The sequence below is a fragment of the Eublepharis macularius genome, chromosome 16 (assembly GCF_028583425.1).
Source record: "Eublepharis macularius isolate TG4126 chromosome 16, MPM_Emac_v1.0, whole genome shotgun sequence".
Taxonomy (NCBI): domain Eukaryota; kingdom Metazoa; phylum Chordata; class Lepidosauria; order Squamata; family Eublepharidae; genus Eublepharis; species Eublepharis macularius.
The window spans coordinates 4,835,955-4,861,305 of record NC_072805.1 but is presented as its reverse complement, the minus strand read 5'-3'; the positions used below and the strand labels follow the sequence as shown (position 1 = coordinate 4,861,305).

Here is a 25,351-nt window from a genome sequence, read left to right as displayed (position 1 = left end):
GCAAAGGGAAAATTAAAGACTGCTCACTTTGATGAGCTCCACTCTCACATACAATGCCGTGTGCTTAGAACTCACTCATGGGAAGGGAGAAGAGGTGCCCCAAGAATATCCCATGTTAAGGATCACCATGCACCTCCTTGCTTAACTTGTAGAATTGGAAACCAAGCAACATTATGAAAACACTCTAAGATTTCAATAATTCTTTCAAAACAAAACCAACTGTAATAACCTGCTTTTGGATCTTCCTATCACTTAGGGAAGAATATGCAGGTGAAAGCAATATAAGGGCATTCCTTTTTGTTCCCTGCTTTTTGGCTTCTGTGTGCAGGGATGGGCTGCACCACTGGGCCGTACAATGTTATTCCTCCTCTGCATACACTGCAAGATTGAGTGGCTGTGCAATGATTTTAAGTAAATGCATGTATGTGTCTTTAAATGCTTGGTGTGGTATAGATGAAGAGGGGGGGTGAAAGAGAGGGATGAGTGAGTGAGATGATTGGTTGATGACGGAGAGTGTGGGCAGAGTGAAGGCAGTTTTAGATTGAGAGTGGAGAGAAAAGATTCAGTCAGGGCAAGAGAGGCAAGCCATGTACAGCCTTCGCAGGTTTAAGCATTTCTGAGAAAAATATTGAGTCTGGTCTTAGCAGGCAAGCTGTGTGCAGCCAGAGTATGTTTAAGCAGTTCTGAGAGAAATATTTATTCAGGAGAAAGCAGGCAAGCTGTGTGCGACCTGAGCTTGTTTATATTGTCTGAGAGAAATATAACCTGTGGGGAAGCCTGAACTGTGTGTTTGTGAAAGAACATTCAGTCAGGGAAAGCAGGCAAACTGTGTGCGCGGGTTTGATTCCCCACTCCTCCACTTGAAGCCAGCTGGGTGGCCTTGGGTCAGTCACAGCTTCTCGGAGCTCTCTCAGCCTCACCCACCTCACAGGGTGTTCTGTTGGGATAATAATGACATACTTTGTAAACCGCTCTGAGTGGGTGTTAAGTCATCCTGAAGGTAAAGGTAGTCCCCTGTGCAAGCACCGAGTCATTACTGACCCATGGGGGGATGTCGCATCACGACATTTTTTTGGCAGACTTTTTACGGGGTGGTTTGCCATTGCCTTCCCCAGTCATCTACACTTTACCCCCAGGAAATCCTGAAGGACGGTATATAAATCAAATGTTGTTGTTGTTATTGTTATTATTATAGAAAAGGTCTTACTTGTAATTGAGAAATTAGTATCAAAAGCGGGCAATCTGTGTGTGAAGCCTGAGAGAAGATCTGTGTGAGTGGGTTTAAGTGAAGTAACTTTAAGAACTGAGAACTACTCTTTTGAAACCATCAAGTTTTAGAAATAATATTAAACCAATACGCTTCTTATAAAAATAAAAGTTTGGGTTTTTTAATCCCAGAGTTATTTCTATATCCCATTCCTTTCCTCGCGGCCACAGAGTAACCACGAAAAGCCTGAACCCTTGGGCATGTTACTACAAGGAGAAATTTAAATTATTCTGGAATTTAATTCCTGGTGGCAGCAATCTACCAAGAGGGGGCAAGAATAAAAGGCTTAAAGACCAAATTTACCAAAGAGAAAGAAAGGGCCATAACAGGCTGTCTGTTATACCTCAATGGGTGCATTTTTTCCCCAAGAAAAACAGTTGGAGGGAGGCACAAAATAGAAAGGCAGCAGCTGGAGGGCTGCTTAACCCTAACCTCTACCCAATTTTTCAAAAATCCCACCCCTGCATCCCAAGAGATTCCAAATGCTGGCAAAGTGATGGAACTATAAGGGAAAATTACAATTTTGAAACTGTGAAGCTTACCTCATATTAATATTATGAAACAACAAATATCTGGAAGTGGAAAGTTTACCACAAAAAAATAAACCACTGAAAATTTTTCCGCCTCACAACTCTGTTGACAAATGATAGGATTAATACCATTTTCTCTCTAACATACCGATTGATTCATCCCATGCTCTTTGAGTTGCTTCTTGAATCCTTTTATCATTGATTTGGGCATCTAGACCTTCCAAGTCGACCTTGGGTATCAAAAAAACACCCCTAGTTAACATGAAAGTCTGAATATTGTTTTTTTTTAATTACTAAAATTATATAGGCTGACTTCTGCCTACCATACAGCACTTGAGGAATGCTGCTTAGAAGTGGTCCAATGAGCAGATACACGTGGAAAATATGATCTGTGTAACTTTTCTTTAGTAGACAGCCACTGAAAGGGTTGCAACATTTTATGCCTGCAGACATTACCTTGGAATCAAAAGCACCTGCTATACAGACAAATGTATTTGCCTTAAGATTTAAGTTTGCAATGAAAATCATTAGTAGGTAGCCTAGCAGTTTCTCACTCAGAATGACTTCATATTTTACATAACAATGGTGTTTGCTGTGGGCAGAGTTTTCTTTGTGCATATATATGAAGAACAGCTGCATGCTCTTAAGCTCTTATGTGCATACTTCAGGGAACTTTTGCCCAATCATGGCTTCAAGGAGCATGTACAGAAAGTGTAAGAACGAATCTTTATCCTTTGGTTCTGGAACCTCTTGTATCTATATGAAGCTCATCAGGTCAGTTGGCCCCTCTCAGCAGGCAAGGCTGTTAGGGGAATAAAACAGATTAATACAGCGCATATTTCCTTAAACTTCTTGGAGGAAAGGTAGGGTGCAAAGGAACTGAACGAGCTTAATCAAAATGGCTGCGGTAAATCCCCTAGGATTTTAATAAATAGATATTTTGTTTCCATTTTCCATGTTAAAATTGCCATTATCTGGAAAGTTTTACATTTCCAAAAAGACTTTTTTCTATGGTGGTGCCTCTTCTGTGGAATGTCCTCCCACTTGAGGTTCGCCTGCCACCTCTTTTAGGCATCAAACCAAACCGTTTATTTTTACCCAGCCTTTTGACCAGGGGGCTGATCTTTTAAAGTGTTTTTAACAATAATAACAGCAGCATCAGCAACAACTGTGCTTATATACTACCCCTCTGGACAGATTAGTGTCCACTCAGAGCAGTGAGTAAGTCAACGTTATTATTATCCCCACAATACAGCTGGGGACTTGGGCTGAGAGGAGTGGGTTACACAAAGGTACCTATTGAACTCATGGCCGTAGTGGGATTCAAACCAGCAGAGTGCTGATTTGCAACCTGATCACTTAACCACTATGCTACAGCAGCATATTCCTGGAAAGTCAAGTGTTATGATTATCTCCCGGAGTTGGAGCTGAGAAGAGCAGCTTCCCCAAGGCTGTCTGCTGGGCTCATGGAAGGACTGGGATCTGAACCAGATTGCTGATTCATTAGCCACTATGCTACAAAAGCTGGCCTGAAGAGTGTCTTTTAGCTTGCTCACTCTTTTGCACTCTGGGGAATTGTGTGCTTTTGTTGGCTAGGCCTCGTTTTGCAAGCTGCCTTGAACAGGTTCTGAAGAAGCAGCGGCACACAAACGTTTTTTTAAAAAATACTCCAAGTAACGCAGGGGAGATACACTAACAAACTCTCAAACTGCATAGGGCTGCCATCTCCAGCTTGGGAATTTCCTGGAGATTTGGGGGGTAGAATCTGGAGAAAGTGGGGTCTGGGGAGGGCTGGGATCTAGGATTGCCAGCTCTAAGTTGGGAAATTCCTGGAGATCTGGGGGGTGAAACCTGGAGAAAGTGGGATTTGGGGAGGGAAAAGACCTTGGCATGGCATAATTCCATAGAGCCCACCCCCCAAAGTAGCCATTTTCTCTAGGTGAACTGATCTCTGTGGTGTGGCCTGGAGACCAGTTGTAATTCCGGGAGATCTCCAACCACTACCTGGAGGCTGGCAACCCTAGGGCATCTCAGCAGAGCATAATCGGCCAATGCTGCCATTTTCTCCAGGTGAACTGATCTCTGGAGCCCTGGAGGTAGGGTTGCCAGGCTCCAGGTAGTGACTGGAGATCTCCCGGAATTACAGCGGATATCAATTCACCAGGAGAAAATGGCTACTTTGGGTGGGGGAGGGGGTGGACTCTATGGAATTATGCCATGCCAAGGTCCTTTCCCTCACCAAACCCCACTTTCTCCAGGTTCCTCCCCCCAGATCTCAAGGAATATCCCAACTTGGAGCTGGCAACCCTACCTGGAGGTCAGTGGTAATTCCAGAAGATCCGCAGGCACCATCTGGAGGTTGGCAACCCTATGAGTAGAGGGAGGAAACGACCCTGAGCAGGCCGGAACTCCTTGCAGTCGATGCTGGGCGTCCAACCGTCCAAGGAAAACCGCCGGCTACTCAAATACGGGCCCCGGGGGGCGGGGGGAAGCACAGACCTCCTGCGGGCCACAGGAGAGACTCGGTCACGGCTGAGGGCCGAAAGAGGGCACGGATCGCGGCGGCCTCTCCGACCGGGGCTGGCGCCAGCCGTTCACCCCCCCCCCTCCGCCCGCTCCGGAGAGATCCCCTCCGCCTCGGCTCCCTCCCTCACCCCGACGGTGCGGGCTCGGGTGTCGAACACGCGGCTTTGCCGCTGCAGCTCCCTGAAGCGCCTCCTCTGCAGCGCCGCCGCCTCGGCCAGGTCGGGCACGTGGTCCGCTTTGGACATGCTGAGGGGCGGCTGAAGAGACACCAGAGAGCGCGGCCTACTCAAAGCGTCCTCCGCGGACCGGTTGCTAGGACGGTTGCCGAGGAAACAGGTCACGCCCTCGCCACTTACAGCCGGGCAGTCTCGAGCCTCTCAAATTCTCGCGACACCTGGCCATGGAAACTGAGCATGCGCCAGGAAAGGTTGGCGGCGCGATAGGACGCGAAAGGAGAGCGGCAAGAGCGAGGCTCCGCCCACTGATTGGGTTGTGGGTGTCTCGTGACCCAGGCGAACGCAGTCAGTCATAGAGATTAAGGGGCCTAGAGCGCCCTGCTACGAAAATAAACGTCCAGCGATACCCTTAAGACTAACGGCACTTAATTCACAGAGATGCGAGGGAACCGGTGCCTCTTGAGGCCGCCAGTCCTAGAACCGGGCATCGTGGCTACAACCGTGACACGAAGCCGCTGAAATCCTGTCGGGGGACGGAACTCTCACGACCCGCATTCCCGCCCTCAAAATGGAGGCCGCAGAGGCTGAGTCAACATGACGTCACGCAGCGTGCTGACGTCACACGTTCACCGAGCCCTGGCGCCTCTTCGGAATCTCGCCAGAGTTTCCCCTCAGAAGAGTTTGGCGCCTCAGTTTGCTTGGGCGTGGTGTCTCCGCCTTGCGAGCTGCCTGGCCCCGTCGTCCAGTGAACCAGGCCTGATCCAAGCGGGCCGCGGCTTGTTCGGTAGTTCAGTCCATAGGCGCTGCTCCTTGGCGCTTTCTTTTTTCATGCGAGGGGTTAAAAATAGGTCTAGGAGGGGCGGCTGCGTCAACCTCACCCCACCCCCTCAGCCTGACAGAAACGTTGTTTGGAGCCTGTAATTCACGATATTTGTTATGAAGGTGCCGAAAGGCACAGATACGTGGACGAATGTTAATCCTTTGGATGGGTGTGGAGGGGAGCGTGCCAGTGGCTGAAGAAGGGCCTTCCAGTTAGGTGGTCATAGAATCAGGGTTGGAAGGCTCTTAGAGACTATCTAGTCCAACCCCCTGCCCGAGCTAACTCCGGGTTGGGAAATTCCTGTAGGTTTGGGAGCACAGCCTGAAGAGGGAGCTCATCGGGAATATGATGCCATCCAGTATATCTTCCAAAGCAATCATTTACTCCCAAGATAACGGATTTCTGGTCTCTGAAGATCTGTTGAAACTCTGGAAGATGTCTAGGCAGTAGGGTTGCCAGCTCCAGGTTGGGAAATTACGGAGATTTGTGGGGTGGAGCTTGGGGAGGGTTGGATTCAGGGGGGGAAAGGGCCCTCCACAGGGTATAATGTCATAGAGTCCACCCTCCAACGCAATAATTTTCTCCAGGATCTTTGTCGCCGGAAGATCCATTGCAATTCCAGGAGAGCTGTAGTCATCACCCGGAGTTGGCAACTGCTGTCATTGTCGATGAGTTGCAAGGTTGGGTGGCTGGGGCTGTTTTCCTCCCCTGCCTACTTCACAGCCTTCCTACTTGGCCTCTGTGCAGCAGACCCAGCAGGGCTTTTTTTATGTGACCGGGGAGATGGGAGTTGTACTGTTTGCCACCTGCTATTGTGGTGTGTATTTCTCAGGCAATAAGCCTTCTATTGGCTCTTGCCTAATAGTGGGAGGGAATACTGCCTCCATTTTTTGTTGCAAAGTTCTCTCCCCACCTACCAACACTTTTTGAACAGCAGTAGTGTCCTTTTGTTCTTTCTCTCCCTGTGCATCCAGAAATGGGATACTTAAAGCTCTTGCTAGTGGAGAATTTCAAATCATGGCGGGGGCAACAGTGCATTGGACCATTCAAGAAATTCACTTGCGTCATTGGTCCTAATGGTTCAGGTAACAAGCCACAACTTTTTCTTAAACTTACAGAATTGAAATGATTAAGCGCAGGGGTCATTTCGTAGAAAAAGAGCTGCAGGAACTCATTAGCATAACTCATTAGCATATACCATAACTTATTAGCATATGCCCCTTGACCAGGCTGAAATGGCTGGGATTCAGCTGCTGCCCGAGGGGGGCGTGTTCCCCCACCTGGCAGTGGCCCAATCAGGGCCGTTTTGGCCCCAATCCAGGCCGAAAGGGGCTCAAAATGGCCATTTGGGGCACGTTTTGGCCTGGATCAGGCCCCAAACAGCCCAGATCGGGTCACTCCTGGGCAGAGGAAGGGTTACCCACCAGGCACCAACCCAATCCTGGCGGTTTTGGCCCTGATCCTGGCCGAAACAGGCCCTAAATGGCCATATGGGGCCCGTTTGGGCCTGGATCAGTTTCAGGCCGGACCAAGTGAGGGCTTGGATTGGGGCTGAAATGGCCGGAACCCAGTCGGTGCCCAATCAGGTTTGGCACCCACCTGATCAGGATGGTTTTGCCCGATCTAGGCCGAAATGAGCCCAAAATGCCGAAAATGGACATTTTGGGACCATCTCAGCCTGGATCAGGGCCTAAATAGCTGGGACTGGGTTGGTGCCAGGTGGGGAAGGCTTCCCCCTCCCGGCACCAACCCGATCCAGACGGGTTGGGCCCCAAAACGGGTGAAAACGGCCATTTTTGGCCCATTTCGGCCCAGACCGGATCCTAAATGGCTGCGACTGGGTCGGTGCTCAGCGGGGGAAGCTTCCCTCGCTTGGCACTGACCTGATCCAGATGGTTTGGGCCTTTAAACGGGCCCAAAACAGCCATTTTGGCCCAGACTGGGGCCTAAAAGGCTGAGACCGGGTCGGTGCTGGGCAGGGGAGGTTTCCCTCTCCTGGCACCGATCTGGACGGTTTTGGCCCCCAAAATGGCCATTTTTGGCCTGTTTCGGCCCAGACCAGGCCCTAAACGGCCAGGATTGGATCGGTGCCAGGTGTATGCTGAAGCTGCCTTCCTGAACTGCCTTGCTGAAGCTTCAGTGTCTGAAGGGGACTGCTTGGGAACTGCAGGAAGAAAACTAGGATATAAATTATATAAATAGATCTCTATTTTAAAAACTCCTTATAAGCTAAACTGAATTAAAATAGTCATTTAAGGTTCCACGGATGGTTTCTGATTTTATTGGACTTTTCGGAATCAGAGTTCTACGGTCATGATATTAGCTGTTAAAAACAATTGTTTACTTTCATTTTAGGACTAAACATAATTTTTCTTCACAGTAGGTACAGTTTTGTTAAGGACTTGGGGTGGAGTTTTTCAGTCTCTTGCTCCCACGTTCTATTTCCACAACTCGCATTGCTCTCCCAATCCTCTTGATAGGATAAAAATTCAAGTGAAATACCAGTGCCTGTATTTCTGCCCCCCTCCCCAGGGTGGGGCTAACTGTCAGTTTGGTGGGAGAGGTGGTGCATCGGGGAGAGGATGATATGGGGGAACAAACATCCCCCCAACAGTGCTGCTTATGGTTGATCCAATTTATAGTTCTTTGAACTAAAAAGATATTTTCAGATGCATAACTGTATCTCTCATATTACCATTCTGATTCTGTGAACCTAGGCAGATCAAGAGATGGAGGGCAGGAAGGGTTACATCTGTGCTTGGTTCCTGTGGCCCCTTCTTACATGCCCAGGGTAAGGCCGATTACCACTTTGCGGTTAGGAAGCATTTTTTCCCAGGCCAGTTTGGCTGATGGTGTTCGGGATCCTGATGGTGTTTTGCCATCTTCTGTTGTTCAAAAATCCTTTCCACTGTTTTAGCAGTCAGTAAAGAGAGAGACATTCTGTATTTTGCTGGTCTCCCTGTCATTATCCCCACTTTCCGGTAGTGGAGAGATATAGCCTCCATGTCGTTCCTTTTTTTTTTTTTTGAAAAAATTTTTATTGGGTTAGAATCCGTTATTTTTACATTACATTCAATTTTCCCCAAATTTTTCATTTCTAACCCCCTCCCATTCCCCCCCTTTTGTTGACTTCCAACAGCTTTCCCACCCTTTGTCCCTTTTCCCTTACTTCTATTAAATTCCTCTATCTAAAACAGATATACATTCTCCATTATATTAAGCAGTACATCCTTAACTACTTTTCTTGTTATATACCCAAACTGTAAGTCTTTGTTTCCATCTTGGATAAACAATTTATCCCATTTTCCAGTTTTAAATATTTCTATATATCATAAACCTATATATCATAAACCATAAAAATCTTACATTTAAATCAAACAATTTGACTTATTCTCTATATATTACTCATTCTATCTTTTTATGGTAATTCTATATAGCTCATCCCATAATCAATCAATTTGACACTTCTGTACATTCAGTTTGGTGCATTATATAAATCTTATCAAAGAAAGAAAATATTGTTGGTTGCTCAATCCTTATATTTAAACCTTATCATTAATTATTTTCTATCAATATTCTATCTATTAACCTATATATATCTATATATATATCAATCTGTTAATCTAACTGCTTATAAATTCACATTTATCTCTTCCTCCCCCGGTAAAGTCACCCCCCTCTATTATACTTTTATTATACTTCAGTAGTTCTCAAACTGCCACAGTTTTCCTCCCACCTCCCATTTCTTCTCCAGATATTGTTTCAGCTTCTCCCAATCTGTGTTAAACTGCCCTGAGTCCAGATTTCTCAGTTTTCTTGTCATCTTGTCCATCTCTGCCATATACAGCAATTTGTAGATCCAATCTTCAATAGTTGGCACTTCTCGTACTTTCCATTTTTGCGCATACAAAAGTCTAGCTGCTGCTGTCATATAAAATATTAACGTCCTATGATGGGCTGGAATTCCCTCCATTCCCAAGTTTAGTAGCAGGAGTTCTGGGTTCTTATTTATTTGAAATTGTAAAATTTCACTCATTTCTCTTATTATTTCCCCCCAGTACTGCCTGGCTACCTCACATGACCACCACATATGATAGAGGGAGCCCTCATGCTTCTTACATTTCCAGCATTTATTAGAAGTGTTCAAATTCCCTAGCGCAATCTTCTTTGGTGTCATGTACCAACGATAGATCATTTTGTAAATGTTCTCTTTAATATTAGTACATATCGTTGTCTTCATTGTAGTTTTCCACAAGTATTCCCATGCCTCCATTGTTATTTCTTTATTAAAATTTATAGCCCATTTCACCATCTGTGTTTTAACTGTCTCATCCTCGGTATACCATTTCAACAGTACTTGGTATACCTTGGATATTCTTTTCTTATCTTCTTTAAGAAGGGTCTGCTCTAGTTCCGAATTCTCTATTCGTATACCTCCCTTTACAGAGTCCGAATTATATAAGTCTCTGATCTGTCTATACTGGAACCAGTCGTAATTAGGTGATAGTTCCTCTTGCGTCTTTATTCTAAGTTTAGATGCTTCAGTTTTAGTTATTTCTTTGTACGTTAAACATTGTTGTTCATTATCAACAGCTCTCGGATCTATCACCTCGTATGGAACCACCCACAAGGGAGTTCCTTCTTGTAAGTAAATTCTGTACTTCTTCCAGATTATATATAAACTTCTCCGTATATAATGGTGCAGGAACATCGAGTTGACCTTTACTTTGTCATGCCATAGGTATGCATGCCATCCAAATATTTTTTTATATCCCTCTAGGGCTAATAGTTTCTTGTTCTTTAATGTCATCCACTCTTTCAACCAAACTAGGCAGATTGCATCATGGTAAAGTCTCAGATTGGGCAGTTGCATTCCGCCTCTCTCCTTTGCATCTTGTAATACTTTTACTTTCACTCGAGGCTTCTTGCCTGCCCAAACAAAATCTGATATTTTCCTCTGCCATTTTTCAAATTGTTTAGAGTCTCTGATGATTGGTATTGTCTGTAGCAAAAACATTACTCTTGGTAACACATTCATCTTAACTGCTGCAATCCTGCCCAACCATGACAAATTCAGTCTATTCCATTTAATCAAGTCTCTCTCTATCTGAGTCCATAGTTTTTCATAATTGTTTTTGAATAGATCTATGTTCTTTGCAGTCAGTTCAACTCCCAAATATTTCACTTTGCTTGTTACTTCACAATCCGTTGTTTCCGTTAACAATTGTTGTTTCTGCTTAGTCATATTTTTACATACTGCCTCCATGTCGTTCCTCATGCAGATTATTATCCTGCAGCATCTCATAAGCAGGGTATAAGGCTGCATATCTATTAGAAGTAGTCGTGTTGTACAGGGAGATATTAGCAGGTGCAAAATAATCACCATTCTTACTTTGCTTGAAGGCTGGAGGGGGAGAGGTGGAATCCCCCGACTCACAAGAGCATTTAGAGGCTCCCGTTTCTTTGCCTCTGCCTCTGGTTCTGCTCCTCCAGTAATTATGTGCAGCTCTGCTTGGAGTGTGAACCCACTAACCAGAAGCAGTGAGATACGTTAGGCAGAAAGTCAAGCTTTTCCTCTAGTTATTGATGGCCCTGGACTTAGTGAGAGGCTTTATAACACCAGCTACTATAAATGCCATGCAACTGAAAAGACAAACAGACCCAGTTTATGGAGTAGCAACTTACAGTAAGTTACGGTGAGTTAAGCTGTCCTCTGACTCTTCAGGAACGAGATGGCCAGCACGTGATTAGAAGTTTTCGCGTTAATTGTAAAAGAAACTCCTCAAGATAATTAAATTACTCCACTTTTGTTGGTAGCCTTATCCTTATGCCAAATGTCAAGTTCAGCACAGCTAATGACCAAAAACAGCTGTAAAAATGAGAGAAAAAGCAAGAGCTTCCCCAGCAAATTGTTTCTCTGACGCCATCTTAACTGGAAATTCCATCTTCTGGGCATGGAGCAGGGGATCACAGGACGGGGGGGGGGGGCGTGGGAGGGGGAGGTAGTTGTGAATTTCCTGCATTGTGCAAGAGGTTGGAGTAGATGACCCTGGAGGTCCTTTCCAGTTCTGTGATTCTACCACTTTTGGGGGAAACGACCCTGTAAGTTTCCACTGCTGCTTTAGGTTCCTCTTTTTCCTTCATTCTTTCTACCAACACAGGCTTCTTTTCTTTATATATACATGTGCTGCTGCTGACTTGCCATCTTCAGTTCTGTTTGCTAGACACAACTGACTGACCATGCTGTCTGTGGCCTCTTATTTTTTTCTGATCAGATTACTTCAGCGAGACTACTTAAAGATTATATACTTTGTAACATGGATAACCTTTTCAGGAAATAAGATCACACTGTTTTTATCTTATAACTTTACCAAATCTTATCCCAAGATTTGCATTTCTACAGAGGAAATGCATCCAGTGCTTCTAAGTTCTAGGGCTACTCAGTCAGCTTCCTAGCTGAGTGAGAACTTGAACCCAAGTCTCAGTCCTGCACTAAGCAATACACACACTGGCTTCTGATTCTCAATATTTATTTAATACTAATTGTTAAAAATCTGTAATTCTAAAACCTGCTCATTCCTGTTAACTGAAAGATGCATCCACCAGCATTGGAGTTACATTAATTCCAGTGCTGCATTTTGTGGGGCTGCACGAGACGGCATCGTTGCAGAACAGGCTCTCTCTCTTTTTAACCAGAGAGCAGAAAATCTACTTTTTAAAAAAAGCCCTGAGGTTTATGAAGCCTGTAGTACGTGTCAGATTCCACATTGTAGTGTTTATTCATCACAATATGGTGCAAAACTATTCCAATCCTATTCTAAGTATATTTAGTCAGAAGAAAGAAAAATGTGCAGGCAGTTGTGGAGTTTGTGTCAATTTACGTTAATGGTTAAATATAGATGCTAGTCAGTTAATTTTTCATATTTGAAAACTGCAGTTTTAATAATGTTTTGTACAATTGAAGGAAAGTCAAATATAATGGACGCCCTTAGTTTTGTAATGGGCGAAAAAACATCTAATTTAAGAGTGAGACACATTCAGGAACTTATACATGGGGCACATGTTGGAAAGCCGGTTTCTTCAACTGGAAGTGTAAAAATGGTGTACTGTGAAGAAAGCGGGGAAGAGAAAACCTTTTCAAGAATTATTAGAGGTAAGCTATAGAAAATACAAATTTCGTATCAATAAATCTGTAAGGAATCAAATACAGATGCATTTAAGTATTGTGGTTAACGGTGCAGTCCTGCGCAGATACCCAAGTCTGAGTCCATTGGCTTCAATAAGTAATTCTGCATAGGACTGGGTTGTAAAGCGTGAAGTAAAACTGTTGGAGAACTTCTTGAAATTGTTTGCTTAATAGTTTGGTGTAATACTTTGACAAGGAATAAAAATAGGTGGACAAGGTGGTGGAAAACTGTAGAATATGATTGCAATTTTCCAAGCCTTAATGATTGCAATCATTTGTTTTTAAACAATTAGTATTATGCAAGTATATACTTGAGCACTGTAATTCCCTCCCTGCGCTTTTGAAGCAAATTTTGCTGAAATATCCAAACCAAAAAAGTCATCGTTTGCCATTACTGGGGTGGGATGAAAGATTCCCCGAGTCTAAACGAATGCACGAGTTTGAGTCTTGTTCATAATTTGTTACACACAAAGCGAAAGATTTTAATACGAATAGTACAGTTTCTATTGATAGGCTAAAGTCTTCCATTATCCAATGTGATGTTGTAATAGCATGAAACAGTATTTTACGTAGTGTGGCATTTCTTATTAATGGAAAAGAATAAATTTATACTTAATGTAGAAAAATAGGTAGGGAGTGACCTTGTTCAGGGAAGTGAACCATGTCAGAAGGCTACAATGAGAGCCCTACAGCTAAAGGAATGTGCCCTGCAGATGGGTTAATTCTTCCAGTGACTCCTCTTCTTGTACTTACTTCATCCCTTCCAGTGTGGTTTCTTCCCATTGTAAGGGATTTCCTACAAGGACTGCTTGGAGCGATTGGGAGGGTTGTTCAGGACTCCTTTGCAGCTATTGATAAGACAGACTGTTGAATACTTAACTGGTAGTGTGGTGTATATGTATATATTGTGCTGTTTATTTCAATATTAGGCAATGGTTCGGAATTTCTTTTCAATGGCACTGCTGTCAGTCGATCTGCATACACAAAAGAACTTAAAGAAATTGGCATAATTGCTAGAGCACGGAATTGCTTGGTTTTTCAGGTAAATGTTTGATGTTTTATTTACTTTTTCAGAAAATAGCTTTGTATCATGCCATGAACTCTGCAGTGGTTGCAGAGTGTGGTCACAATAGAACCAATAACAGCAGTTAGCAATAAAACAGGATTAATTGAAATGGTATAAATCAAAGCAGAAGAAAATAACAGGTTCAGATATATAAACATTGAGAGAGAGTGTGGTGAATAGGTCCGAGTGTTGGAACCTAGGAGGCCCAGGTTCAAAGCTTGTTCAAGCTCATCGGGTTACCTTGGGCCAGTTACTTTCAGCCTAATCTACCATATAGTGTTTGTAAGTATATATTGGAGAAGATAACAGTGTTGTAAGCTGTTTTGGATCTCCACTAGGAAGAAGATCAGAGTATAAATAAATGAATCAATGCCTGTGAGAATAAAATGATTTTAATAAGTCTCTGGAAGGCCAAAATCAAGAGGGGAGGAGAAGCTTTCTGGGGAAGGGATTTCCACAGTCGGGGGACCACAGTTTTTAAAAAGGCTGTAGTCCTCACTGGAAGGCTCGTATAGGTTACTCCTTCATGTATTCCAGTCCTAATCCATTTGTGCTTTAAGGGACAGTAGCAACATTTTGAATTGTGCCTAGAAATAGATTGGCTACCAGTGTACTTGGTATAACACTGGAGTTAAGAGATTTCCATGGTGTCTTCCAGTACGAATGCTTGTAGCTGTGCTTTGGACCAGTTGAAGTTTACTAGCATTGTTAAAGGTAGCCCATAGTGTGAAGAAAATGCTCCTTTTCTATCTCAAACAGAAGCCATGTTTTTTGACATTTTGGTCAAGAAGCCCTTTGCAAAAAAACTCTTTGCTAGAAAAATCCCTCTGCTGTAAAACCCCCTTTTTGCTGAGAACCTGCTTGAGAAAGTAACAGAGCTTCAGAAGCTTTCAGTTCATAGCGACCTTGTAGATAAGATAACATGCTAGCTTGTTAGAAGCCTCCATGGTATGGTTTTCTGAGCCAATAAAAAATCTCGAACAGTTAAACAGTTTTGAACCTGTGGGAATGGTGGTTAGAACCAAAACCTGCAGATTCGGTCTCACTCCTCCTTCCCTCGCGTATGCACCTAGCTTTGGTGACATCAGCGTTTGGGCATCTGATTGGCTAACAGGCCTTATCCACTTAGGTTCCCAAATGGCATAAAAATAGCTAATCGTCATGGAGCTATTAGGCGTTCACCAGGTTTCAGCAACTCAAGCTGTAACCTTCCTGTGGCTTCAACTCTGGCTCTGATTCTGTAGATGGACGCTTACGCAACCATCCCTCTGCTTTGCGGTGATGCCTAACTGTGTGCTCTTGGAAAGAGACTCTGACTTCTGCACCTTTGCTAAAATTCTGTTTTGCTTTCTGAAATACCGTGGTATGTATTAGCTAGTGTTTATACGCTCTAGGTTTTGTTGCTTTATCCCCACAGTCTGTCTAGTCTATTTTGAATAGCTTTGCACCTTAAATAAATAATTATATTTTTCCTTTTGTTGTGGTTCTTGACTCTGAAACTCAAAGTCGCAATCCCTCTGTTGAACCCACTTTGTGTACCTCTTGGACCACCTACTGAATTAAAACTTTGTTCTGTGAACACTGCTTGCAAACCAGCCTTGCAAAGTTAGATTTCTGTTTTAATTCTCTGATAGGCTTGGAGATTTGTCCTTTACTCCTGTGCTTTGGGATAGACAAAGGGTGTCAGTCCTTGGCAGGTAGAATCCCCAGTTCTCCACAGCAAACACGCAGGTGCATTGGTTGAAGTAACTTGATTGGAGATTCAGCAGGTTCAAGGTGCTCAGAAAAGTGCATTGGCGGAAGTGACGTAACTGGGGTCGGTGGTGTTAGTTATAGGGAACATTCCCGCCATCAGGATAAGGGCCGTTAAAGTTTTTTGGGTGCGAAAGAGCCAGGGGGGTTGTCAGGGAAAAGCTAAGTTTAGACTAGACAGAACAAAGAATGAAATCGTCTCAGCTCCCAAGAAAGATACATTTCGAGCTGGCTGCAACCAGCTTTCAAGGACACTTCTGGAAGCAGTGAGGAAAGAGAAGGTATATACTTGTGAGATAACCCACTGCTTTAACATCAGTAAGAAACTTCTCATGCCCTCAGAGGACCAGTACAGAACACAGAATACATTCATGGCAGATATGCAGACAGGCATATATGATAAAGGGACTGGTGGCAGCAAACCAGGGCAATTGTGAGGCTTTTCTCTCATTGGCAGTTTTGTAAGTTCTGTAAACCCAATTGCCAGGCACTGTGCAGGCTCTTTCCCTCAGCTGGGCAGAGACGGCAGGGTGGGTAATTGCGACATGGTAGGCAGCACTGGGATTTTTAGCCTCCTGCCTCGACACATAGTAATCTTATCTGGATATTATCAGGGTATGTTACTGTGAACACATCAGCTCCTTCCAAGAATGGTTGCCACTGACAAAAAGCTTAGGCTGGCCTAAATGCACTTCTGGACGATCCCTGCCCTACAATATGACAAGCTGAGGGGCTGTGTCCACGAGTTCTCCCAGTGTGTGAACCTGGTCTATTAATGGGAATGCAACCCTGTCCAGAAGAAGTTTTAAACATATTCTTGTATTGATTTTATACACACACTCAGCAGTACTTACATTTTCTCTGGATTTCAATTTCTTCTAATAGGGCGAAGTTGAGTCGATTGCAATGAAGAAACCCAAGGAAAGAACTCAGCTTTTTGAACAAATTAGTAATTCAGGGGAGCTTGCTGCTGAATATGCAGAAAAGAAAAATGTTATGCAAAAAGCAGAAGAAGATGCTCAGTTCAGTTACAATAAGAAAAAGAATGTGGGAGCTGAGCGCAAACGTGCAAAGATAGAGAAAGATGAGGTAATGCAAAAGAATAGGACAGTGTTTAAAGTTGACAAATGTATTTGCTTATGGTGGTTAGCATACATATTTTTGCTTCCTAGTTGATATGAGGTATAATACATACATACATTTTTCTTGTTTTCTAAAAACACCCCGTGATTTAGGATCAAGGTTTCCTGAATTGCCCACTGTACTGATTTTGTTCATAAGCAAGGAAGTCCAGTTCTAGCATAGTTCTGATTCTCTTCCTTTATTTTGCCTGCCAGCCAGCTCGCATCTCCCCCACCTGCACAGCTCATACAGCAGCAGCTCCTCTCCCCCTCCCTCCCTCCATGGCTGCCTCTCTGTGGTTCTTATGGTAGCAGTGGTGACTCCTACCTCACCTGCTCTGCTGCCCTTCTTTGGCTCACACAGGAGGAGGGGCAGCAATGGCAGCTCCCCACCCCCCAGCCTTACTGCCACCTCCACAGCTCACAAGGTTGTGGCCCTTCCTGCTCCTCCTCTCCTTCCTGGGTTATTTCAGCACTTGAAAAGGTATGGGGGTGGACTCGGGGAGGGGCCACAGCTCACAGGCAGAGCATCTGCTTGGCATGGAGAAGGTCCTGGGTTCAATCCCCCACATCTCCAGTAAGAATCAAGTTGTAGGTAATATGAAAGACCACAGCCTGGAACGCCACTACCAGTCTGAATAGACAAGACTGACTGATGGACCAGCGGTCTGGTTCAGTATAAAGCAGCTTTATGTGTTCGTGTGTTCAAGACCGCCTGCTCCTCCCCAGCCCTTCATGGCATTTTTAAAATGGTTAAATTCTTCTGTAAAATGGTATTAGCGGCCAGGGGTAAACTCGAGACTGCCAGAATGTGTAGTTTGGACCTCAGGTGGCAAAAATTAAGATCCGCGTGCTATGCTAGTGTAGGGAACAGAAGATTGCAATACTTTTTAAAATATTGGATATACTTACAACTTTTCTTTTAGAAAACAAAAACACGTATACTTTTAAATTTCATAAGTATCCCAAATAGTACAGTTTTATATGCTAAATTGTAAATAATGCATTTTATGCTGCTAAATCAGTAAAAGAAGTTTAGGTTTGATAGGAAAGTGAATATGGTATATATTTCAATGTTTCCAAAATGCCTGTTTTTTCTGGAAAAAAACCCTGGGTCTCCTCCCTGCCCCCATGGCTTCAGAATTTCTGGAAATTTTACATCTAACCACAGAATGAATTTGAGGTAATTTCAGTTTGCGAAACAACAGTGGCAGGTGTTTAAACCCTTCTTTTATACCTTAGCCAGAAGTTTTTTTAACAAAATGAAAGGAGCAATAATTTTATTGGTTATCAGTGAAATACTTTTTGATAAGTCCTTGATATCTGAAGTGTTGTGATCCTTTACATTTCATTGCGGCAGCTGTTTGTGAGCTCATTGCTAACTTATATGTCTGTATGGGTAGATATAAAGTCTATAACATGCATTGCTAATACTGTGGGTGTGTGGAGATGGCAACAGTATGTCATTGTGCTAAGAATTGTAATGGGAAAGGGGGTATAGTCTCTCAGCTGTTTTTACTTTAACAATGAGTGTGAGCAGTTCCAAGAATCCGAATGCAGCAAATAATATCCTTTGCTTTCCCTGGATTAAACCTGAGGCTTCCAACTTCAGTTTTTCTTAGTTTTAAACAATTTGGCCTTGGTATTCTCAAGGATGAACATTAACAGCAAAAGCAAAAGAAGGGCACCAGGAACTAACGTTACATTCTCCTTTAACTGCTGCCTATTCCATGTTTGTAGGCAGAGTGTTACCAGATGCTTTTTGAAGAACTGAGAGTATGCAGGAGTCAGCTGCAGCTTTTCCAGCTATATCACAATGAACAAAAAATTAGCTTTTTCAAGGATAAATTGGCTGCAAAAGTTATGAGTGTTGATACTAAGAGAATAGCTATTGCTAATGCTGAAGATACAGTAAAAGCCAGGAAAAAGGTGCTTGGAAAGTTAAGTAGAGATCAGCAGCATATTGAAAAGGAAATGAAGTAAGTTAATAAATTCACCTAGTTGGTTAAAAGCCCATGTCTATTTGCAATTCATTTGTATTAGATATTTATGATTCTAATGGTGTTACTGTGGGAAGGTTTGTTCTTCATCAGTGGGGATGGAATCCAGTCTGGCTTACTCCTACTTGCTTCGCAGGTAGCACCATGCAAATGAGCAGAACGTTTGTCCCACAGGTGGAAGGAGGAACTTCCCTGTTCCAGTCATGTCGGCTCTTCAGTTTCTCTCTCTTCTCTCTCGTCTAGAGCCTTCACATTCACATCATTTTTCTGATAAAGTGATTTTCTTCCTTTCCCCCCTTTCTCTGTCTTCCTTGGCTGAAAAGTCAGAAAGTTAAGTGAAAAACTCTTGTCAGGAAATGCTTCTGTTTAAGGGATATGTTACTGCCTAAAGCCTGATGACCCCTCTGAGACAGCTCCATGTATCACAAGTGACTTGCTGTGTTTCAGATGTCTAAAACATTGATGGCATGGTTCACAGATGCATTGCAGCATACACTTTCATTGGCCAAAACCTACTTCATCAGATTCAGGAAGTCAGCCCCCAGTCTGCATGCATTTATGTATACACACCTGGGCCGTTTCCACACGGCTCCCCGCTGCTCGTAACAACCCGGAAGATCACGTTTTCTCGCGATCTTCTGCGTTTTTTTCGCGATCTTCCAGGTTACGAGCAGCGGGGAACCGTGTGGAAACGGCCATTGAGTGGCGGGGGGAAAACAGTGGAATTGAAACATCATAAAGCGCTAAAGTGATTTTGCATCTGGGTTAGGTCACTAATGTTCATGCGTCAGTTAAGTATGTTAGTTCTCATGGTGCCATAAGAACAAAGCATTCTGAGGTGCCACCCACATAACCTGAGACAAGCAGGAGGTTGGAGATACCTGATTTATCCTTCTGAGCCTTTTAAAGATTGCATCTCAAATTACGCATGCCCCTTTGCTGACACCCTCCCCCATTCAACGGTTTTTGTCCGGACATCTTAAAATACTAGGTGTCTGCTCTCTCTACTATCATTTGCACAAAATCTTTCCTCCATTCATTTATAAATTTCTCCTTAACAGGAACTCTTGTCCTATGTCTCCCCCTGCTCTTTCGGTTCGCCTCAAGATCCTCAGAGTGTTAACCATTTGAACTGCTTCCCGCTGCAGCTGTGTGTGGCTTGTTTAAAGTTGCCTTCCGAATGGCCAACGGTCACATGGCTCTTAGGAGTTTATTGCCATATCCGTTTGAAAAGAGCTCTGTTCCTCCTGAGAGGGAGGAGAGCTACAAGAGCCAAATGTGGCTTCTGTGGCCAACAGCCCAGCTGAGTCTAAAAACGGCAGGTATGGGGCAGGGCAGTAGTTGGTGAGGCAGCTTCCTCTCCCTCAGGTTGGAACTTGCCAAAAAGCAGTCCTAGCTGGAAGACAGGGAGGACAGACTGCAAAGAAAGGAGGCATCCAAGGGTTCTCCTGCAAGTAGCTTGCTCAAGGGAAGAGCAGAGACAGTCATCAAGGAGGGGAAATGCTCTGGGACTGGAAACAGAAAGGGCCAGGCAGCAGAGAGCAATGCCAAGAGCCGCTCCTTAGTGGAGGCCGGCAGCAAGCAGGCTCCAAACCTCGGGAAAGGACTGCAGATTCAAAGTAAAGAAATGGCCCTCTTCAGCTGTGTGTGAAAGGAAATAAGGAGCTCCCAGCAGCTGATGATGAGGATGGGCAAAGGGGGTGTGACAGGTGCCATTGAACCCAAGTACGACTTTCTCTAGGATTGAGCAGTTCCAAGGACATAACCACCCTAATTCCAAAAGTCAGCGCTGTGTTCCATAATTTTGCAAATGCTGATCCTTCCTTCTAAAAGAAGGAATGGCATGAGCTGCGTGTCCGGCTTTGAGCGTCTCCATCAAATGCACTTCAGAATTCCATACAACTGACACTGCGCATTTTTTAACCCTCCTGAATGGGCAACACGTGCCTAATAATTTCTGACTTGATGCTATCTGTAGGGTCAGTTGGCATCACTGCCGTGTTCAGCAGTCGGAAATGCCTGGGAGGCACCTGCTAGATGGCATGGGTGGTTTCACTGTTATACGTGAATATGCCTCAGTAGATTTTTGGATGATGGGTGATGCTTCAGCAAGCGCTTTCACTCACCTAAGAGTGGCTTCTTGATAAATCCAGCTTTAAAAATAGAGTCAGGCTTTCCAACAGCTTTTGTATGGAGCAGAAGTTTGGGGTTGGAATGATCACCTGTTCACAGAGTTGGAATCCATTCAAAATCTCTTTTTAAAGAGAATTTTAGCCCTAAGCAGAGGCACCCCATATGCAGATTTTGGGGGGAAAAGGAATGACACGGCTGGTCTTTTCTGCAGGCAATGTCTCATGACCATGTAGAAAGATGCTGCCTAGGTAGCCTGTTACAATAACATTTTCCGTTGATATTTTATCTCAAATGATTCCCACGGTGTCCCTATAGCCGGCAACAATATTTGTGATGTTCAAGTATGATGCCACCTCGTATAAACAATCTCCAGCTCCAAATTTTCACCTTGGTACAGGCATCTGCACCTCCCTCCACCCTGCCTGAAACCAGCACAGGCGGAGAGGCATTTTTTTCTCTGAAGTATGTTTGGTCTAGTCATTCCACAATTGGAAAACAAGTTTTAAAAAATAACTATGTTGGTACAATATGGTCTTAATTGGCAGCTGGCAGAGCATTATAGGACTCAATAAGCTCTTCTTCTAAAGCGTCATTATGAATGCAAGTCTTAAATTTATATCAATAAGAGGAGGAGAATTGTCAGATTCAGGAGTTGCCTTTGGTGGAATATTTGTAGTATTCAAAGATTGTGACAACTTAGCTAGAGGCAAAATAACAGGATTCTTAAAAACCTCTTGCAAATAAATCTGATTCTCTACAAAGTTCACTCTTTCTCTAAATTAAAAATGGGACTTTACTAGAATGAAAAATGAGCAATATTCTAGTTTGGGATGAACTAGCAAGAATCAAAAAAGATGGTAAGTCAATTCTATATGAAGGGCGCACAAGCAATGAGAAGAGATGGTTTAAAATGAGCCATCTATTGTCCCACTTTGGCAATCTTCAATTTTTTGGAAATACAGACAATACCACTTAATCCAGATTATGGACCAGAGAGGAACGTTCTAAAACATTCTCTGTTTGGAAGAATTAATTTCCTACCTCGCCCTCATTTGAATTAGATAGCTAACAGGATTGAAGGACTTGATGAATACAATCAACTTCATTATTATATAAAGATTTTAACTTGGCTAATTTCCCCATAAGCAAATCTAATTTTTCATATATTTTCTCCAAGGTTTGGGCAATCGAAATTGCTTTTTTAATTAAAATTTGAGAATAAAAGGGAGTATTGGAGTCTGAAACCTTTATATCTTACTTCAGTAGGTATTTTAAAAGACTGAGTGCTGCCATCAGCTTCATCAGATAGCGGAAAGGAGAGAATGGGGGGAGGGGGAAGCCACTCCCCCAAGATTTCAAAGGGCCTTTTTTGTAGCTACAGGAACAACATAAGGACACCCTGTCATGCACAGTTTCCTTTGCTTACACTGAACACTTGCGAGAAGAATCAACTATTGTCCTCATTCGACCTATAACCCCCACACTAAATGCAAATAAATGCAAATTAAATACAAATTGAAAATTAATTAAAACTATAAAATAGAATAAAATTAATTAAACCTATTAAAAATAAAATATAAAATATGTGATGTTTAATATTATAAAAATTACAACACTCTGGGACTTGCACTTGCAAGGAAAGTAAGAGCCCAGTAACCCAGCCCCACTGAGGATACTTTTTCTAATAATGCTGCTGTAAAATTAAAGTCTACTCTCTTTTCTGTAGTCTGATAGTTATATTTTCCATTTCAAGGAGCTGTCCTGCTCCATTTCAAACTGTTGATAGATGTGGACTTTCCCCTGCTTTTCCTTCGTATTACACTCTGCTTTTTCTGCCATGCTGCGTCGTCTGACTGGGAAGTCCACTGGTGGGGATACATGCTCAGGATTATTGCATGGTCCTGCGTAAGGAAGAAGTGGGAGTAGTATCCATGTATATTTTCTTAGTCAGAAAGGTTGTGTTAGGTTGCCTGGCTCCAGTCCAGCAAAAAGTATAAAAAATAAAGAACATTAATTTATTTTCTGTTTGTTTGCTGTCAGATGTTCAGAATCCATTATGGTTTGGCACAGTGTTGTTAAGAGACAGTCTCTTAATTTCTCTTCACCCAATTTGTCCCTAAAATCCAAAAATGTTTCTTTTCCTTTTTCTGAACATCATTTTGATCAAAATGAAATTCAAAGAGAAAAAGGCAGAAAAGGGTGGTTCTGCAAAATTTCAGAATTTTAATCTGTAGCTGCGCAGAGGCAGGCAGCGTCTTCCCAGATCTTCCGGTTCTCCTGGCAGAGTGCTGCCCTGTGGTGTGCAGCACGAAGGAGAGCCAGTGTGGTGTAGGATTCAGAGCGCTGGAGTAGAATTCCCGCTCTGCCATGGAAGCTGACTGGGTGACCTGGGGTCAGTCGCACACACACTCAGCCTAATACACCTCACTCTGTTGATACGAGGATAATACGAAGGAAAGGAGAACAATATAAGCTGCTTTGGGTTCCTATTGAGGAAGAAGGCAGGGTATGAATGACGTTAAATGAATAAATAATAAAACAACTCGAAAGGCTCAAGTTACAAATGGATACACTGATTTCTCTTTGAAGAGAAATGAAACAGAACTTTCTTTTTTAAAAGAGAAAAAAGAGACTAAATAATGAATGACTATTTCTGAAAAAGTGAATTTTAGAAAAAATCCCTACCCCATAACAGTGCTACTTTGAGGAGGGCAGGCCGTTGCCTGGATTGTTGAATTGGTTTTAGATAAGTGGCGTCTTTCATATTGCAGTTATTTGTTGCTGGGGGTTTCTGATCTTGGAGGGAAAAAATGGTGGAGACTTTCAAAATAATTGCACAAGGTTTCATAAGACAGTTTTTCTAACAGTTGACAAATATATCATCTTAGATCTCTGGAAGGCTTGCTGAATCAAAAGAAATCTCAATATATAAAAGCAAAAGAGAGAACCTCTCACCAAATTAATAAAGTAGACATGGCTAAGAAGGCCTTAAAAGAGTATATGAAACAGCAGGCTAAGCGAGAAGAAAATAAAAAAGAACTGGAGGGAGAGCTGATAGATATTGATAAAGCATGGAGAGCATTTGAAAAAAAGACTGAAGCGGAGACACTGCAGCAGGAGAAAGATGTTCTGCTGGAAGAAAGCCAGGTGAATTTTAACACTTGTGTGTATGGTCTACGTGTGTGTCAGACACGTGTCTTGTGGAAATGAGCTTAAGAACTTAAGAAGAGCCCTGTTGGATCAGACTCTTGGTCCATCTAGTCCAGTCTAGTCTCATACAGTGGCCAGCTAGTTACAGAGGACCAACAAGGCCTTCCCCTAATGTTGCCATCTGGCAGTGGTATTCAGCAAGTCACCTCTTCCGAATGTTGAGGTTTCTTTTAGTCACCCTGGCTAGTAACCACTGACAGACCTATCCTCCATGAATCTGTCTAATACGCTTTTTAAAGTGTCTGTGACTGCGGCTGTCTGTACATCCCCTGGCAGTCAATTCCACATCTTAATCACTCTTTCTGTAAAGAAGAGTTTCCTTTTCTCTGTCCTGAATGGGCTACCCCATAAGCTTCATTGAATGTCCTTCAGTTCTAGTATTTTACGAGAGTGGAAAAAAGTTCTCTGTCTACTCTTTCTACTCCGTGCATAATTTCATGACCCTCTGTCATGTCTCCCCTTAGTCACCTCTTTTTCTGAACTGGAAAGTCCCAGATTATTCAGCCCTTCCTTATAGTAAAGGTGTTCCAAACTTCAAATCATCTCGGCTGCCTCATTCTGTACTTTTTTGCCCTTCTGCAGTGTCGTTTTGAAAATATGGTGACCAGAACTGCACACAGTATTCCAAATGAGGCCACACCATAGATCTATACAAGGGCATTATAATATCAGCCATATGATTTTCATTCCCTTTCCTAATAATACTCGGCATAAAATGTGCCTTTTTCACTGCCATGGTACACTGGGTTGACACTTGCAGTGAGCTGTCTACCAATAACCCCAAAGTCTTTTGTCCTCCCAGTATCAGCCAAGTTCAGACCCCATTTGCGTATAGTTAAAGTGGGGATTTTTTTGTTCCAATGTAAATCATCTTACAGTTGCTTACATTGAACTTCATTTGCTACTGGACTCAGATCCTGCTGTTCTTCTAAAGAACAACACAGCTGCCTACTTGCAAGTGTTTGCCGCTTTGTTGCCCACTCGCCCAGCCTGTGGAGATCCTCCTGGAACTCTCCACAGTTGGCCTTGGTTCTCCCCATCCTGAATAGTTTCATATCACCTGTGTACTGGTCCACTGCACTGCTGACTCTCAGTTCCAGACAATTTATGAACAAATTAAATAGCATTGGCCCCAGTACCGATCCTTGTGCAACCCCACTACTGCCCTCTATTGCGAGAACTTTTCGTTTATTCTTACTCTCTGCTTCCTGGTGTTTAACCAATTTTTAATCTATGATCTGTCCTCTTATCCCATGACTACTAAGTTTACTCAGAAATCTTTAGTGAGCAATCTTGTCAAAAGCCTTTTGAAAGCTCAGATATATAATGCCTAATCTACAAGCTTGTTCACTTCTTCAAAGCACTCTAAAAGATGGGTGAGGCAGGACTTCTCGTTGAGGAAGCTATGCTAATTTTCCCTCAACAGGCTTTGTTTCTCTGTGTGACTAATAATCTTTGATCACAGTGTCTATTAATTTGCCTGGGACAGACATAAGGCTAACTGATCTGTAATTTCCTGTTTCCCTTCTGGAGTCCTTTTTTAAAAATTGGGGAGAAAATAGAT

At 43.2% G+C, this 25,351-nt stretch overlaps 2 protein-coding genes across 6 annotated transcripts in view; one reads left to right on the top strand and one right to left on the bottom strand.

Annotated features, from left to right (window-relative positions):
• RIBC2 (RIB43A domain with coiled-coils 2) overlaps positions 1-4,621 on the bottom strand; it is a 39,750-nt gene extending 35,129 nt beyond the window's left edge. For 2 of the 4 annotated variants that reach the window (XM_055000895.1, XM_055000896.1), the window contains exons 1-2: positions 4,452-4,621; positions 1,946-2,027 (exon numbers count right to left, since the gene is read on the bottom strand). In XM_055000895.1, coding sequence (XP_054856870.1) covers positions 1,946-2,027; positions 4,452-4,568 — 199 coding nt within the window. In that variant the 5' untranslated portion in view covers positions 4,569-4,621. Of the gene's footprint in view, positions 1-1,945; positions 2,028-4,108; positions 4,275-4,296; positions 4,376-4,451 lie in introns of those variants that run through there. The other 2 variants (XM_055000899.1, XM_055000897.1) reach the window with 2 other exon arrangements.
• A 1,674-nt stretch (positions 4,622-6,295) lies between these two features.
• SMC1B (structural maintenance of chromosomes 1B) overlaps positions 6,296-25,351 on the top strand; it is an 84,617-nt gene continuing 65,561 nt past the window's right edge. For both annotated transcript variants that reach the window (XM_055000437.1, XM_055000436.1), the window contains exons 1-6: positions 6,296-6,404; positions 12,284-12,472; positions 13,435-13,547; positions 16,209-16,412; positions 18,185-18,423; positions 23,466-23,724. In XM_055000437.1, the coding sequence (XP_054856412.1) occupies positions 6,296-6,404; positions 12,284-12,472; positions 13,435-13,547; positions 16,209-16,412; positions 18,185-18,423; positions 23,466-23,724 (1,113 nt within the window). The remainder of the gene's footprint in view (positions 6,405-12,283; positions 12,473-13,434; positions 13,548-16,208; positions 16,413-18,184; positions 18,424-23,465; positions 23,725-25,351) is intronic.